Genomic DNA, 18,544 nt, shown 5'->3' with positions numbered 1-18,544 from the left:
GCCATTTGGGGCCCAATTCAGGCCCCTTTCAGCCATTTTGCATTTGTCTATTCCTTTTGAACAAGTTATATCCCTCAATCCTAGTATTCTAATTGTGAGTGTCATTCCACCAAGTTTCAGTAATGCCGATTATGTCATAGTCCCCTTCCTGTATTAGGACTTCAAATTCCTCCTGCTTGTTTTCCATACTCTGTGCATTAGTGTAGAGACATCGGAAGCCATGAGTTATATGCCTTGAGGTTTTTGTTTCTGTGCTTACCTGCAAGTTCATGTTTCCTAGCATACATTCAACTCCCTGTAGGTCGATGGTTGTTGTGGGTTTTCCGGGCTGTATTGCCGTGGTCTTGGCATTGTAGTTCCTGACGTTTCGCCAGCAGCTGTGGCTGGCATCTTCAGAGGACACTGAGAGATCTCTGTCTTTTGGTGCTACACCTCTGAAGATGCCAGCCACAGCTGCTGGCGAAACGTCAGGAACTACAATGCCAAGACCACGGCAATACAGCCCGGAAAACCCACAACAACCATCGTTCTCCGGCCGTGAAAGCCTTCGACAATACATCCCTGTAGGTCTTCAGTGTTTCCTTCTCCAGTTACAGGTTTTGAATTTTTGTCTCCCCACCCACGCAGGATTTAGTTTAAAGCCTCCTTATCAGGTTTGAAAGGCTCTTACCAAACACATTTCCCACCAATTCCTGATGGTGTTTATTGCAAATTACTTTTTTTTGCTTTTTATTCTCCATAAAACACCCATGCACATGAAGATGCTAATGTCATTATTGCATTGTGAGGAAAACTCAAAAAGATCTTTCTGTCCTTAATTAATTACAGGAACTATTTATATTTTATATTTATTTTTATTTATGTCATTTATAGTCCCCCTTTCTCACTGAGACTCAAGGCGGATTACATAGTATGAGATTAGTACAATCAGTATCAAGTACACTTCAGTACAGTATCATGGACATTTCATAAACAATACCATAGAGTAAATAGATACAAGTTTAAAAGACATAGTATTAGCAAGAATCCAATACAGAGTAGAAAAAATACTGAAGCAGAACATAATCAATTCTGGGACTAACATTAGACAACATGGAGCACTGGTAGTACATAGGAATACATATTTAAAGCAGCAGATAATATGTAAGGAAATATAATGATGAAGTCTATGGTCCCTAACTCATTAGTAAAGCATCTTCCCTACAATACAGCCCTCCCGTTTGAGTAAAAAGCCTTTTGAATAGTTTGGTTTTGCATCGTTTACGGAAAGCCAGGAGAGTGGGGGCTCTTCTGACTTTTTCAGGCGGGTCATTCCACAGGATAGGGGCCACCACAGAGAAAGCCCGTGTATGGGCTGCTGCTGACTTCACCTGTATGAAACCTGGCACCTGCAGGAGACCCTGTTCAGATGAGCAAAGCTGCCATGGAATAACATAAGGAGAGAGGTGGTACCATGGGTATGCCGGACCAAAGCCATGAAGAACTTTGTATGTAATAACTAATACCTTGAACTGAGCACAGTAACTGATGGGTAGCCAATGGAGCAACTGTAGGATGGGAGTGATGTTCATGCTCCTGCTCACTCCTGATAACAGTTCAGCTGCAGCATTTTGCACTAATTGGCGCCTCCTAGTTAACTTAGATGGGAGACCTATGTATGGAGCATTACAATAGTCAAGCCTTGATGTTACCATAGCATGGATCCAAGTGGCCAGGTCAGCCGTGTCAAGATAAGAAGCCAGCTTCCAGGCTAGAATCAGGTTGTAGTAAGCATTTTTTGCCGCTGCCTTAACTTGTTTTTCTAGTAATAATGCTGGATCCAGTATAACCTCTAGGCTCTTAACTGAGTCTGCAAGGATCAGACAAACTCCATCAAAAGTGGGGAGTACAACGTCCTTCAAGATCTCTGCCTTCCCAACAAGCATCACTTCGGTCTTGTCTGGGTTCAATTTCAATTTGTTGTTTTTCAACCATTTCACCATGGCTGTCAGGCAGCAATCTAAGATTTCTGCTGCATCCTGAGGGGACCTGGATAGCGAGATATAGAGTTGGGTGTCATCTGCATATTGATGACATCCAACTCCATAGCTGCGAATGAGTTCTCCTAAAAGTTTTACGTAGAGGTTGAATAACATGGGAGATAAGATTGTGCCCTGTGGAACCCCGCAAGATAGTTCCCATTCTGAAGATAGTTGATTTCCAACAGCAACCCTTTGAGTCCATTCCATGAGAAATGATTTAAACCAGTCCAGGGCACATCCTTTGATGCCCACTTCTGTCTCTAGATGCCTCAACAGGATGGCATGGTCTACTGTGTCAAAGGCTGAAGACAGATCCAGGAGGAGCAATAAGGAGGCATGGCCTTTGTCTATATTCAGACGGAGATCATCCACTAATGCTACTAGTGCCATCTCTGTCCCATACCCTGATCTGAAACCTGACTGGAAAGGGTCTAGAGCGCTAGAGTTATCCAAGAAGGTTTGGAGTTGGTCAGCTACTGCTCTCTCAATCACTTTGCCCAGAAAGGGCAGATTAGAGACTGGGTGATAATTGGCCACATCATTTTTGTCTAGGGATGGTTTTTTAAGTAGCGGATGGATAACCGCCTCTTTGAGCTGCTGGGGAAAGCTGCCCTGAGTTAGTGATTGATTTACAATAGACCTCAGTGGTTCACTTATGTGGCCCTTACTTGATTTTAACAGCCAGGATGGGCAAGGATCGAGCGCACAAGTAGTGGTTTTCATAGACATCAAAATCCTGTTAAGATCTGTCATTGTGATTGGTTTAAAGCAATCCAAATGTAAGCTGGATGGTGCATTTATCATTTCTTCTATCTCGCTTGCAGTGCAGCTAGCATCTAGATCAGAGCATATTCATGCTATTTTATCAGCGAAAAACTTAGCAAAGGCCTCGCAGCTAATTGTCTGTTCTTGGGACTGTAAAGGTTCAGATTTAGGGGTTAGGAGGCGACTGGGTATCTTAAACAATTGAGAAGATCGTGAACTAGCTGCCACAATAGTTACCGGAAAATGTTTCTTTGCCACTTTCATTTCCACTTCATAGGTCCTCCAGTGGGTTCTGTAGCATGTTCTACCTGCTTCCGTGCGAGTTTTTCACCAGCGCCTTTCTAGACATCTTCCAACTCTCTTTAAGTCAGCCAGCTCCGTGGTAAACCATGAGGCTGGTGTCCATCCCAAGGACCAGAGCGGTTGATGTCTTCAAGGAGCTTTGCGTTGCACACTTGTACAGCAGCTACCGTGGGGCTCATGTCTGGGATTTCTAAAATCCCCCAAGGCATTTTGGAATCTAGACGGATCCATTATCTGGCAGATCTAGGGGGGACATTTTAAAAAACGTACAGAACACGTAATTTTAGCAAGTCTTTTCCTGACTCAGCTCCTCCTGTATTCTTCACGTGAGAACAGCAGGTGGGCTGGCAACTGAAAGCAGTTGCTGCCTCTTGGTGATGAATGCTGCTGCAAAAATGTCGTAATGCTGCTGTCAGAATAAGAATCTAGTATGATTCAGCATACATCATAATCAGAAACCACATCTGTTTATAATGGGGAGGAATAGGAAGGAGAATTTTTAAATTCAGCACAAACAAACCATATGCCTGGTATCATCATCATCATCATCTTTACCTTGCAGGGGAGATTGTGCCTGGGGAACAAGCTCCTGGATATTCATGTTTGGGAAATTAATCCACTCTGCCATCTCTTCAGATGACTGGGATATTACGAAGCTGCTCTCCAGTAAGTGCTTCATTATCTAGTAAAATAATGTTTAACAAGCGAAGCAACTGACAAAGGGTAGCTTTGCTCTGCAGATCCATTTTAATATACCAGTTTTTACTGCCATGGCTTCTCCCAAAGAATCCTGGGAACTGTAGTTCAGTGAAGGTACTAAATATCCAGCTCTCCCACGCACAACTCCAGCTCCCAGAGTTCTTCATAAAATGGGGGTAGGGAAATATTACTTAATAAGCCAACAGTGCAGATGTTTTTATAGTTCAGAAACAAAATCTGGCTTTATAGTGCCCTCTGAAATATGAAAATACTTCTATTTCTGGTTATTTCTGATAATACGAAATATGCTGATTTGTTTCAGTTTAAAATAAAAATGGGCAGATGTTCCCTAGTTTGTTTTGTATTTATTTATTTGTGTCAACAAATTTGGATCCTTTTGGATTTTTTTTGGAGATTTGTTTGGATTATGCATGCATGTTCTATGGCTTTAAAGCATAATTTGTATGGCATTTATATGCATAACATATTTATTGGTGCACAACTTAAGACTGAAAGACGTGTACACTTGCAGGAAAAATTTGGTGTGAGAACTGTTTCCGCATCAAACTGCATTTCATTCTGTCTTATCTAGAACCATCATCCAATTGCAGAATTTTAACATCTGCCTTTACTTTGATTGAACATTAATTTTCACATTGCCAAACATTCAGAATAGACAAGCTTCTTAAAGCACTGAAGTGTGTGTAAGATTAAAATGTATGTTGTCATCAAAAGCTACTTTTTTTTTAAGTGGCCATTTGAAACACCTTCTTGTGCTCTCCTATGATAACTATGCGTCAGAATCAGTACAGCATCTGGGCCATGTCCCCCTTTGGTCTCTGTTTTGGCATCTCATCTATGGAACATCCCCATGTCACTTCTTTGAGCTTCGTAGACACGGGACTACTTCCCCGCTCCAAGCTAAGACGTTTTTAGTTTGATCAGCATTGCGAGCCTTCATGTGCAATTATTACAATTCTTAAAACAAAAAAAATTACTATGGTTTTTTTTGTTGCTTAAGTTGCTTTTTTGTTACAATTTCTCAAGGTGGCTTCTGACACAGGCACCGTGTAAATATCTGTATCAAACCCCTTCCGTTCTAATTTATTTTAAAAATTCAATATAAGTAGATATTGGATGCTAACCAACCAGTGCTATTCTGAACTGGTAAACATTTGATTGGTGTCCTTATCAGGGCTTTTTTTCAGCTGGAACGCAGTGGAACGGAGTTCCGGAACCTCTTGAAAATGGTCACATGGCTGGTGGCCCCGCCCCCTGATCTCCAGACAGAGGGGAGTTGAGATTGCCCTCTGCGCCGCTGGAGTGGTGTGAAAGGCAATTTAAACTTCCCTCTGTCTGGAGATCAGGGGGTTGGGGCCACCAGCCATGTGACCATTTTTGCCGAGGGCGACTTATTAAAAAACTCCCCCCTTGTTCCAGCTGACCCAAAGTGACATCATTGTGCGGTCCTGAGTTCCACCACCTCTTTTCCCAGAAAAAAAGCCGTGGTCCTTATTAAACTGCCCCCCCATAAATTAGCACAGTATTATTCTTTTAGGTTTTTATCTTTTCCTACAGGGACTTTAGGGAGGCATAAATATCTTGACAATAATCCTGGGAGGTAGGATAAACTCTGGGATAATGACTGGCCCAGTAGTACCCAGGAATCCTCAAAACAGAATGGGATTAGCTGCCTTTAGTACTAATCTGACACTCCAACCAGTAGGCAACAGTGGCTCTGTGTGACCCAACAGGTGTGATCCGTGGCTCTTCTTCAACCTGCTAGATTCCTCTAGGCTCTGCCATGTAATTTGGGGGTGGGTGGGTGGGAATCAAGCCATAAACTTCAGATGTGTTTGCCAGTCTGTGGCAGAATGCAGCACACTCAGGAGTTCATCTGCTCACCTCCCCCTTTTCACGCAGGCTTGCTGACAGATTGCTGTCAACTCCTCTGTACGCCTTTTATTCAGAAAGTAAAACAGGAGACACCCAAATTAGTCTTGTGAAATTTTATACATGCTTTATGGGGTTTTTTAAATGAAAAGCCAGGGCACATTAAACAAAGGATCACGACAACTTTCTATCTAATTCACTCACTGAACAAGTTTAATGAACAATTGGCTTCCGCATAATATTCTGAAAAACACAGGGGATCTTTTCTACATGTCATAGAAGACCGAAAACTTGTTAGGAGTCATACATAGGTGGGAAGATGTTGGACTTTTTTTAAAAAAAAGTTGTCCATTTAAATGTGTTTTGGCCTGATCCAGCAAGCTCTTAAACCATAGCAGACATTAAAGATCACCCAACAGAGTCTGGGTAGGTTATAAAGAGATTCTGAGCTGGCACTGTTACTCTGTAAATATAAAATGTGTGGTGGACCATAGGGATATTAGTAAAAGCAAAAAAGTAGTCCAAACAAGACATAAATGAGCCAAACCCTGCTACAGAGTCAGAGCTAGTTCGTAGTATCTCATCAGCTGTTGCATCCCCCCCGTGCAAATAAGCTGGGCTCTAGTGATGCTTCCAGGAACTCTGTTTTGACCTCACCGGTGTGGCAGGGTACAGAAGGCAATGATAAACAGTTTCTTCTCAGCTGCTGGTGGTACATGTTGTTCACCTGTAATTCCTGCAGGGCAAGGGCAAGGGATCGCAGGACAATTCTCTCTTGAACACCTGTTAATAAGCAGGTGGACCTATGCCAAAAGGGGTCCTTTGAGGGGATGAAGTCTGAATTTAGACTCAAAGGGAACCGGAAGCTGTACCTCTGCACTGGTCCTTGAATAGCTATCTATCCTCCTCTGCAGAACCTTTCTCATTCCCTTCTTTCACCTTTTCAGATTCCTTTCCCCTCAGTTCTGCATGACATGTTCACTTTTGCTCAAGGTCCTTGGAATCACTGGGAAGGGCAGTGTGTTAGAACTGGTGCTGGGTCTTCACCTATCCGTGCAGGAGTGGGTCTACGTCCTCTTAATCCAGCCGCACATTCCCTGGTGCTTCCCTACAGTCCATCCTCTGTAAAGCTCGTGCACAAACACGGCCTAAGGAGCATCAGGGAGATTTGCTCCTGGGCCAGGGCTGTGCTAAGGGGCCGTGCGTGTCTTGGTAGAGGCTGAAGGGAAGCAGTGCAGAGGTTCCCCGTTGCTGCCCTGAAGGCCTCCCCACCTCCGAGGGAGCGAGGCTCCCCATGGATGTCCTGGCATGTCTTGCGCCTAGGGTTACCAGCCTCCAGGTAGTGGCTGGAGATCTCCCGGAATTACAACTGGTCTCCAGGCCACAGAGATCAGTTCACCTGGAGAAAATGGCTACTTTTGGGAGTGGACACTATGGAATTGTGCCATGCCAAGGTCCTTTCCCTCCCCAAATCCCTCTTTCTCCAGGTTTCTCCAGATTTCACCCCCAAGGTCTCCAGGAATTTCCCAACTTGGAGCTGGCAACCCTACTTGCGCCACTACTGAGTCTGCCCCTTTCACACCCAGCCCATCCGGCATGACTCCCCAGCTCACTAGAGATGCCCTGGCTAGGGTTGCCAGCTTCAAGTTGGGAAGTTCCTGGAGATTTGGGGGGGGGGGGGGTGAAGCTGGAAAAGGCAGGGTCTGGGGAGGGAAAGGGCCTCAGCGTCCACCCTCCAAAGCAACCATTTTCTTCAGGGGAGCTGATCTCTGTGGCCTGGAGATCAGTTGTAATTCCGGGAGGCTGGCAACCCTACTAAGCCCCCTCCCCCTCAGGCCCCTCCTGGCCAGCCCTGCCCCCTTTGCGCTCCTCCCCAGGCACGAGGGTTGCCAACTCTGCCTGGAGGAACGCCTGGAGATTCGGGGGAGCGGAGCTGGGGCGGCCGCTTAGCGGGGCGATGCCTCGGGGCCCGCCCTTTGCTCCTGGGGAAGGGGCTGGCCCTGGGGCCCTTCCTTCTCCCGCGGCGGCCCGCCTCGTGGCCCCTCGCCCTTCTGCCTCTCCCCTCCCCCGGCCTGCCGGGGCTCCTCCCTCCGCCGCGGCTGGCTGGGCTGCTGTTCCCGGGGCGGCCGCGGCGCTGCTGCCTCCTTCCTCCGCCGCCTCCCGCCCGCCCCTCAGTCTCTCCTCCTCCTCCTGACCGGGCCGAGCGGAGGCAGCGGCGGCGGCAGAGCCCGGCGAGCTAGGCCGCAGCGCCCGGCAGCTTCGGTTTCTCTCTCCCCCGCGGCCGCCCTGCCTGCCTGCCTGCCTCGCCCGGCCCTCCATGCGGATGTGACATTTGGCGGCCGCCATTTTGAGCGCCGCGGAGGGAGGGAGGGCGGGCCGGAGGCAGGCCGGACGAGGAAGCGGAGCAGGCCGCGGTCGGAGCCTGCGAGGAAGGCGGCGCGGCGCAGCCCGGCCCGGCCCGGCCTCCCCGCCGGGGCGCGGGGCCTGAGGGAGCAGCGAGGCCGCGCCGAGGCCCGCCGGGCTCCTCCTCCCCGCCTCCCCCGCCGCCATTGGGCGAATAGCCAGCAAATACGTGCGCGTCTCGCTGCCTCCCCCGGCGGCCGCCCGCTCCCTGCCCGCCGCCGCCGCCGGAGACCCGCCGCCCTCCGAGCAGGCCTCGCCGCCTCCTGGGCCGCCCCGCCGCGGCAGGCAGCCGCTCCTCCGCCAGCATCCCCCGGCCCGCCAAGCCCGCCGCCGCTCCTCGGCCTCGCCGCCGCCCGGGGAGGGCCCGCCGCCGCCGCAGCAGCAGCAGCATCAGCCGCCGCCTCGCGGCCCGGCCCGAGAGCCCCGCGCAGACATGAACCACCACCAGCAGCAGCAGCCGCCGCCGCAGCAGAAGCCCGGCGAGCAGCAGCTGAGCGAGCCCGAGGACATGGAGATGGAAGGTAGGGGCGCGAGGCTCCGGGGCGGCCCTTCCCTCCCTTCCCTTCCCCCGGCGCCAGCGCCACGGCCTCGGCAGCGCTGCGCCCCCCCCCCCCGCCCCGAGCCCTGCAGCGCCTCCGCTCCTGCCCCCCCGCCCCGGCCCGACTTCCTCCAGTGCAGCGCTGGCGGCCTCTCCTTTCCCCGGTCCAGCCGCCGCCGGGCCTAGTCATCGCCCCGCTTGAGGATAAGCCCCCTTGCCGAAAGCGCACCGCTGGGGCGGGCTCCGGACGTGCTCCCGACTAGTGCGGGTCTGCGTGGCGCCTCTGCTCGGCCCCTGTACGTTGCTCCCGCGGCCGGCGGGCCCTTCCAGCATTGCCCCCTCTTCCCAGCCCCCTCCGTCCCCATCCCTCCCTGGCTCACCCTCCGCGTGGGATCTGCCTCCGCCCCCCCCCCAGCGCGCACACTTTCCTAAGTTTGCAGCGCCCCCTTCGCAGCCCCCTCGGGGCCGCCCCCGCCTGCATCCTGCCCGGTCTGCGGCTCTGCAGCCCTCCGCCCTTGCATCCCCCCGCCGCGCACATCGAGGCCCGTCGCTCGGCCCGCGCTTGCCCTTCCGCCTTGAGCCCCCCCACCCCACCCCCCGAGCGCGCATTTGCGGACCAGGGGCTGGGAGAGGGGCGATTCGGCACGGAAGTTGACCCGCAAACCCGCTTTCCCCCAGTTGGGGGCTTGTTTGGGGCAGGCGAGACTCCCGGGCGGCCTGGCCGGGCCTGAGCTGGCCGCTTTGGCGCGTTTCGGGGCGCCTGGCAGGCCGCGGAGGGCCCGGAGCCAGGGGAGGGGCGTGCCTGCCACCGGCAAGGGGAGGGGGCGCCGCGGCCTGGGGAAGGGAAGCCGGCCTGGGCGCTCGAACGCTGCTCCGGTCGGCTCCTGCCCCTGCCAGCAAAGCCCGGCCTCGCCCGCTGGGGAGGGTTCTTTGCACAGCTGGGGGCGGGGGGGGGGGAGGAAGCTGGCGGGGGGGGTTCCTAGCGGGGGGGAGGGGCTCGCTCAGGAATGCCCCGGGCGGGGTTTCTTCTTCCTCCCCCCCCCCCCCGCGGGTGTCTTGCACGCAAACAACCGCGCGAGATGCTCGCCATTTTTAATTGGGGCGCTGCTTTTTGCTGGTGCGGGCGGGCGGGGGGCGTTATGTAGAGACGAGGCCTCGTCCTCTGGGGCGGAACGCCCCGGGAATGCTCCGAAATAGCCACGGAGCCACTAGCCCTGCTCGATCATGCTGCAGCACGGGGCGGGGGGGGGGGGCAGGGTGAGTGGAAGAGAGCCCACTCCGGGAAAAGGCTCCGGATCTGGTGGCCTTTGCCCGGCTGGGGAGAAGGAAGGCTGCACCTTCTGTGGCAGGTGGAAGTTTACAGCACCGTAAAAGTTTGTTTTTCTTTCCGTGGGGAGCGAAATTGTGTGGACGCTGTTTTAGAAACAACTAAACCGTACACCCAGCTTCTGTATATGTTGTCTGGTAACCAGATTATAGACTTTGGGATCAGAAAATCAAAAGTATCTCTGCACCAGGGGAATGGGCAATAAAGGGGTTGTCATTTTTAAGTACAATATGGCTGTTTGTGCCTTTATTGTTTTTAGTTGCTTATTGATAGGGTACTTAGGATGTTTTGTAAATGCAAGGCTTGAGTGACACTGCACTTGTTTTTCAGTTCTGCACTTAGTTTTTGTTAAATGCTTGTTCTTCCGAAGTGCCCCCCTCCCCATGGTAAAACCGTCTAAACTGTACCATAAATGAGGAGTGGTATAATTGAATGCTGCCCCCCCCCAAACACACACACACACACAAAATCCTATATGCTTGGATTTCTTCTTATAAGGAAGACTGGTGAGGCCTGCCGGAAGTGGTACAGCCCAGGCAAGAGCCTCCCTGTTCTGTGAGAATTTAGGCGAATGATACTTTGTACTTTTTGTGCTAAGTTGGGAGACGCAGATAGGACGAAAGGTTATCTTGTATCTGTGAAAAATGGTACTGTAAGAATGAACTTTATTGGGACATCTTTCCACCTATTTTGTGGGATTTCTCAAGATGCCCAGTGTGAAGAAGGGTTGACTAACAGGAAAGCTAAAAGTTCAGAGCATCTTGTGAAATCTTCCTCGACTTTTAGAAGGCAAGCTCTGCACTTTCTTGATGCTGTCTTGCAGCTAAACATTAGACATCTTTGGCTGCTTATTGCTTCTTAGGAACATTTGCCACACCTCCTCAATTAACAGCTCTATTTTAATATTTATTTTACTAAGAGGGCCAGTGTAGTATAGTAGAACGGCAGGATTTGAATCCAGTGGTACCTTAGAGAGCAACAAGGTTTTCAGGGTGTAAGCTTTCTAGAGTCGGAGCTCCTTTCTTCAGACACAATGGTAGACTATTGGGCTAGGATCTGGGAGACCTGAGTTCGAATCCCCGTTGAGCCATGGAAACTGGCTGAGTGTCCTTGAGCCAGTCACACACAGCCTAACCTACATCACAGGATGGTTGTTGTGAGGTTAAAATGGAGAACGATGGTCATTGTTTTGGATCACTCTTCAGGGAAAAGGACACGGTATGAATGAAGAAAATAAACCAATAGTGTGTGTTGTGGTCACAGAAGAGTTTGTCAAGCAGTCCTTGCAGTGAAATAAAATAGAAGTGTTGTGTGTTGTCTTTGAAAGGTTAAAAAACTAAGTTTTCTGGAAGCAAAATAATACGTTTAACCTTGTATTTGCCCTGAGATTTGAGCTGGCTTTCTGTGAGAGACCCTGGTATGTTGAATCCTGTATCTTGTCTCCAGCAGTAGTTGGCCACATGCCTCTGGCACTTTTAAGCAGGTTTGGAAGCTGAGAACCACATCTGGTTGTTTGCTTCCTACAACCAGTATTTGCAGGTATACTTCTATCTGTACACTGAGGCTTCTTTAGATAGCTGTAGTGACTGACAGGGATAAACTTAACCTCCATGAATTTGTGTAAACTTTATTTTGTAGCTGCCTAACCAGGTGGACCTCTGCTTGCATCAGTAAATTATGTAGCTTAATTATGCATTCTGCGCAGAAGTGCTTCCATTTCTCTGGCTTGAGCCTGCCACTGATTGGTTTTACTGGCTGCCAATGAGTTCTAGTATTGTAGGGAACCGTTTATATCCCCACTCTTTATTTTCATACTATAGAAACTTTGACTATGTTTCCCTCTAACCTTGTTAGTTTTTCATCACTGGTCGCTTGAGTGTGTAAACCTGTGAAGCAGGCCATGGCATTTAGGCGCCTTATGGTTGTTTTTAAAGTGGCAGGCCCACTAAGTTGTTTTGAGAGCTTGTCTCTTGGCTGAAAAGCAACATATAGATATCATGGCTCCTGAATATTGTCCTTATTTTCAATGCTGCAGCACACAGAATTGATGTTTTCCAGCAAGCTCCCCACCGTAACAGTCTTCTTCCATAAGAAGCTGCAGCTATGTTTGACTTCATCAGTCTGTGTGTGAAATTAGGTCACCTTTGTTCTCCATTATTGATCTTCTCACTGAAGAACCCCAGATAAGTTTCCCAAGGATTACAGGGTACCTTTTAGTACAAACTCCACAGGCATACCAGGTATAGCCCAGTGCAGTTGCTCTTATCAGCTGCAGTGCTAACAGAAAACTTGAGTTTTGAAAAAATCTGCAGTTGGAAAGCATGTACATCCGCATGTTAGCTGTGTCTGTCATCTCCAGCTCTCCTTTGCCTTCTCTTCCCACAGGGAAGTCAGGATGCTGGTGGCCTGTTTCAGAGTTTTGTTTTTGCATTGGCTGCTCTGATGCTCTGGAACAGGCTACTGTTAGAAGTGAGGAGTATCTCTCACAAGGCTAGTTAATCCAAATAACTTCCAGATAAATTTTTGTCCTGAGAAATGTTGGGTTTGATAGTATAGATGGTCTTAAAAGTGTTTGATTGGATAGGTATTGCCTGTGCTTTTGCTGTAGACCACTTCCAATCTGCGTCTCATGGAGAATAGTTGGCGTATCAAGATTTTTAATGATAGTAATAATAATAACAACAGCACTTCTAGACAGATTAGTGTGGTGAACAAGTTAGTGTTATCCCCACAATACAGCTGGGGAGCTGGGGCTGAGAGGAGGGGCTTACCCAAGGCCACCTACTGAGCTCATGGCAGTAGTGGGATTCGAACCAGTAGAGTGCTCATTTGCAGCCGAACCACTTAACCACTGTGCTACAGCAGTGGGAATGGGCTCCTACTGAGCAAGAGCTTTCACATATTGATTTCCAAGATTCCCCTGTACAATTCTTAGGAGTGGTGTTTAAACCACTGAGTTCTACAGAGGAAGGGGAAGGATTTCATAGACTGGGGCAGGCCTGCAGCCAGCCTTCTGTGGCTGTACCACAAGACCACTTGTGAGAACCACAGCTATAACATGATGGAAAGCAGTCTGCTTTATTTAGTATCACAGTGAGCTGAGTAGATGCTGCTCGCATTCTTCTAACACCTGTGGGGAAGCGTTTTGTCACTTCATTTTCGTACAGCGTATATTTTAATACATAATTGTACTATGGAAGCAAAACATATTTTGGTACAGAGTTCATTGCCTTTTGAAAGACGCCTGTTGTGAAAATAGTGGGTCCCAGTTCCTCACGCAGCTTGAGTTGTGTACTTTGCTTCAATTGAGAATGTGCTGAAAATACTGGGAAATTCTTGTTGGAGCACAGTAGGCCGAAAGAAAGAAAATTTGTGTGATAGGAGCATAACATGATAGGAGCAGTAAGAAAAAAACGATCTCACGATTTCCCTGTAGAGAATATTCCATAGCGTGATAAGGATCGATTCCGTTAATGTTTTTCTTTGCCTCAGACAGATTCTTCCTCCTTTCGTATATTAACAATTTGGGTTCATAGACTCCAATGCTGCCCTCTGTCAGTGCTTAATCAGTTTACCTGGGGCTCTTATAAAAATGTCATTTATAAGTCAATACCTTGATTGCTTCTGTTGTTCTTAACTCCTTGCTCTTGCTCAGAAAAGTTCAGGTTAGAAAAGGGAATCAATTTATTTATTGTTGATCTGGCAATTTGTTTCTACAACATAGCAAAATAGATAACAACTACAAAACATTATCAGTATTGATAATGAGCACACAGGCCAACTGTGTCGAGCTGTAATATCTGCTCAAAGATTCTAACAGAACGTCAGAATTTTTAGGTTTCACTGTATTGACCATTTGCTTTAAAAAAAACCCCAGCAGCCTCACTTATTCGCAAACGCTTCAATGTGAACAGTCAGGGCTGTGACAGGAGCAAAAGCAAGCGGGAGCTGCTTGGAACAGAGGAATGCTGCTTCTGTCTGTTGCAACCAGTGTTCAGGGTTGTGTGTGTGTGACTGGCACATGCTTCATATGAAAAACAACAACCAGGTTCTCGGGAATGAGCTTGGGTTGGCTCATATGCTGCTGCTGCTTGCACGCAGCTAGAAAATTAAATGTTTCCACAACAAGCTGTAGTGGAATTTCATTCAGATCATTCGCTGTGGTTTGGTATCTTTCTTCTAAGACAGGATGAAATACCAAAAAGACCAAACCATCTTTGGATCTGGACAGACCAACGACGTGTGGTTCACCAGGGAAACATTGAGATGCCAATATGGTGGTGTGCATTGGTCTTCAGTTTTTCCAGATTTTTTAAAATCATTTTAAGCTGGCTTGACTTTAGCAATCATGTCACCTTAGGCACCCTGTGGCAGGAAATCAATTAATAGACTTTCAAAAATGAAATAAGAACCTTTACTTTAGAAATTGCCCTTAAGGCTCGAAAGGACTGTATAGAGCTGCCGAGGGAATGGAAATTAGGAGATCCATTGATAGAAAAGGGTCAGTTTAAGAGAGTTTTCTTTTCTAGTTTGGGAACTTCTCACCATGTTCAGTACCAGATCAATCTCAGTCCCTGCATGTAAAGAAACAAGACTGTTGTGGACTTGAGTATGATTACTGTACATTGGCATGTTTTAGGAGAAGGATGATGTTGAGTTACTCTTCTAAGTTTCCTCTTCTTCCCCCACCTGTGGACAATTTTAGAGCACCCCCCCCCTTCGCTGTGCATGTTTGTTTATGACCACTTGCTCCTTAGGCACACCCCCTCCTCTTTAGCTTTGTTGCAAAGGAGTAGCTACGATTTTTCTAAAGTTTTTTTTTCCTCCATCACTTTTCTTCAGATAATATTGTGTGGGTATTTTTCTCTGCCAAGGCTAGCAATGCGCGCACACACACAACAAGGGTTTTTTTTAAAATCTTGAAGCTGGCTTAACTAAATTGGGTACAGGTAAATTTATGCAAGTGAACCTGAGCTTACCTAAATTGCAGCCTGTTTAACCTGTTCAGTTAAGTGACACAGTGAGTGGGGTGTTCCTGAGTGGCACTGGAAGGAGCAGAGGCAGGAGTGAACTGGTGATGGGCTGCGGCCTGTCCTGGCTCTCTAAGAAATGTGTTTATTAATTGTGGGTGATGCTTATGAGAACAGGAGTGATGTCTTTCCATTTGTATGCGAGTGCCTAGGATGATGGATTCAAGGGACTGAAGCATCTGGGAAATCAACAATCCTGCTTTTCTAGGGTCAGACCCTTTCCCAGGTTAGAAACACCACATTAATTCAAAGCCCCCTGACCTAAAACTAGTTTATAACTAAATTATTCCATGTAGAGTGCCAACCCTCACCAGGAGACTTGCCAGAAGCAAGTGATGAAATAAATTCTCTAATCTCAAGCTTAGTAACAGGAGGCCATTGTGGCAGAGTAGAAAAATCAAAAGGAGGCTTGTGCTCAAATACCTCATTCTGTGAAATAGAGGAGACCCTGAATACTGGGCTGTAATCTGGGCTTCTGGCAGAGGAGGAGGAGGTCTACCTGTTCTAAAGGAAACATGTTCTCAGAACCTTGCCTCCCTCTTCCCTTGGACTGCCAATCCTAATTCCTGCCATAATAATTTAATATGGTCAGATGTCTTCTGTCTCAGTAATTTTTTATAGGCAGGTCTTACAAAATAAGACAGTGTTGGACCCATTGTGTGTAGTGTACTAGTTCTTTCCTAGCAGTTCTGCATTCTTGGTCGAACCATCCGCTACTAGAATGAGTTGTATTTTTGAAAGGTCTGGCATAAGAGGGCCGGGGTTTAAGAAGCTGAGCAGTACCTTCAAAGTATCTAACAGCATCAGAGCCATCTTGCAGTATCATTTGGTGCCAGGAGCACAAATCATCATTCATCAAGTGAGCTAAGTTGTCATAGATCTTTGGAGTCCACTTTAGCCTCCTTTTACTGGGCTGACACCCTTCTGAAGGATCTGGAGCAGGGTTGAGAAAGATGCTGTCCCTAAAACTAAGCAAAAGCCTTTAGCTGGCAGTGGTCACTCAATTCTATTACCACTCTCAAGGCCCCGAGCAAAGACAAAATTGTTATATAGTCAATTGCACTAGCTCCCCAAGTAGAAAGAAATGTAAATATACCACCAGAGCTGTCAAACCTGGTGCCGTGAAGGATATGAGGCTGGTGGAAAGACAGCAGTTCTAACAGTCTTAAGCCTGATTTACTCAAGATCAGGTCCTGTGATAACTGATCCAAAAACAGGCTTGCTCAGCAACCTGATTACTAACACTAACCAAGGATTCATTGCATCTGCAGAGCCCAAGTTCCAGAAGATCTACCACATTATTTACTATTCTGTCCTTTATATGTAGAGCCTAGAAGTAAATTTCTGGCAGAGCTGTTAAAGGATTCCAACTCTTTCCCAGCTCTAGAGAAGTTGATTTTTCTCCTCTCAGACACTGAGCCATTCGTCTTCGTAGTTACAGTCATTGTCCTTCATTTCTTCCCAACCTGTTGACTTGAAATAGAACAAACAATGGGATTTTCGTTTGTCATGTTTAATATGAGCCTTGAGTGAAACGGGAGGAAATATGCTAGCAAAGCCCATCAGTCTCTGCTATTTAACACTGTTGATCGATGCTTGCATTTTGAACTATATCATCTCCAAAGGTCCTGCCTTCGTTCCACTGAGTTCCTGAAAAAGACCAAAATAACAGAACTCTGATGTATCCTATGAAAATTAGTAACTTACCTTGTAGTTTTCCTTGGAAGCTTTGCACCAGTTGGATTTTTGTATAAATTAATGACTTTGTATATAGATGGGATATTTTTGTATAATGTTATGTAGTATTTATGGTATATTATATTTATTGAATATTTATTGAGTGTAGTATGCACTTGGGCACTGTGCACTTTATAATGAAAATAGAACAAAAATTGTTCTAAATTTAGAAAAGAATAATTATTCTGATTACTTTAACATATACCTCCGGTTATTTCCTTGTCAGTTTGTAGTGGTTGTAGTCCGGAGGTAGCCTCTTGCTGGTGATTACCAAATTTTGCTAGCCTGGCTGTTGATATCCACTCATGTGAGTCATTTATGGCACTCTTGTGAGTCTAGGTGAAAGAGAATAAAGAGTCCCGTAGCACCTTTAAGACTAACCAACTTTACTCTAGCATAAACTTTCGAGAACCACAGCTCTCTTCGTCAGGTGCATGACAAAGGTGAAAGAGGAGGTGGAACTTTTATGACCTCTTAGCATCTTGCAGCATTTTTTGCTCATAATTTAAGAACTCCTCTAATTGCAAGGGCATATTTATGCTTCATTTTAGAGTCGTCCAGTAACTGTAGGTCCCTGGATTCTAGGAAGATCTGGACACTGGTTACATCTTGATCCTGTGCACATTCAGTAAAATAACGATTCTGCTTCCTGCAGTAGGATCTTTCCCCAAATAAGTGTGCATATATTTGGAGCCCTTAGCCTTCTAGGCCTTGCTCTTGCTGGTTTGTTTCTTCAAATAGAAAATCTCGCTAGGCATATCCAAACTTCAGGGTCTCTTCAAAGTATCTGTTTGAGTCCCAGCCAGTGTTGTGTGTCTTGGATTACATGTGTGGTGAATTTCAACTTTTGGGGTCATGGTATCTTAATCATTTGGAGGTGTACTTTTTGCCTTCCCCCAATTTCAACGGAAGGGCTTGTAGATGTCTCGCTTTCAGACCTTCTTGTCAATTGGAGTATCTTGGATTATGAATGTACTAAATTTAAGAATTCTGTCTCACACAGAAATCCTTGATTCATTTTGGAGGGGTAGTCATGTTAGTTTGTAGAGTGAATGTAACACAATTTTTTGTGATATCATAAAGGCTAATAATTATTATAGCAAAAGCTTTCATGGAACGGCCGGCAAAAAGCTTCTGCATCTTCAAGGTTCCACAGTATTTTCTTTTTTCCTAACTATTTTTATGCACAAGTCAGTGACTTGAGTTAGAGAGAGTTAGAGTGCTAGAGCATACTGCCCCATTAGTAGTACTGGCCATGTTTGTAACTATTATAGAAATAAAAAGTAATGAATGTGTGCTGTTTTGGTGCTCATAAACGTAGTACTATTTTAATGTACTAATGGTCTACTTATACACAATAAATCTCATTTTTTTAAAAAAAACAGCGGTCAGGTTTCACGGATATTTCAGCTTTATTTTAAACAAGGCCTCTGGAAAACTTTTTTTTATGCCTTCAGTGTTTACAGGTAATTGTATATCTCTGATCATCTAAATTAAGGCTGGGAATTTGAAGCATCTAAATTTTAAGCAAGTTATCTTAAATGTCTGAGCACCATCCAGCTTCTCTGCACTTTGGTTACTTGGCAGCTGGGATTTTTCCTCTCTTGAAGATTTTAAATTTTTGCACACAATTAAAAACAATACTTCTGTATCTCATTGAAGTCTGTGTGAGGAAAAAGAGAAGCATCACAGTGATAATACCATTCTGCTGGATATTGTAAAGCGTTGTACGTAGGCCTCTCTTCTAAGCCAACCCAGAGACTCCAGTGGGTGCAAAATACTGCAATTCAGTTATAATCAGGAAGTAGGAGAAGAATGAATATTACTC

At 46.8% G+C, this 18,544-nt stretch overlaps 1 protein-coding gene across 1 annotated transcript in view; it reads left to right on the top strand.

Annotated features, from left to right (window-relative positions):
- The first annotated feature begins 8,443 nt into the window (after nucleotides 1-8,443).
- USP7 (ubiquitin specific peptidase 7) overlaps nucleotides 8,444-18,544 on the top strand; it is a 62,963-nt gene continuing 52,862 nt past the window's right edge. Inside the window, exon 1 of the mRNA XM_054992459.1 lies at nucleotides 8,444-8,605. Within this exon, the coding sequence (XP_054848434.1) occupies nucleotides 8,518-8,605 (88 nt within the window). The 5' untranslated portion in view covers nucleotides 8,444-8,517. The remainder of the gene's footprint in view (nucleotides 8,606-18,544) is intronic.

The sequence above is a fragment of the Eublepharis macularius genome, chromosome 12 (genome assembly GCF_028583425.1).
Source record: "Eublepharis macularius isolate TG4126 chromosome 12, MPM_Emac_v1.0, whole genome shotgun sequence".
NCBI classification, from domain to species: Eukaryota; Metazoa; Chordata; class Lepidosauria; order Squamata; family Eublepharidae; genus Eublepharis; species Eublepharis macularius.
This window is presented reverse-complemented; position numbering and strand designations above follow the sequence as displayed.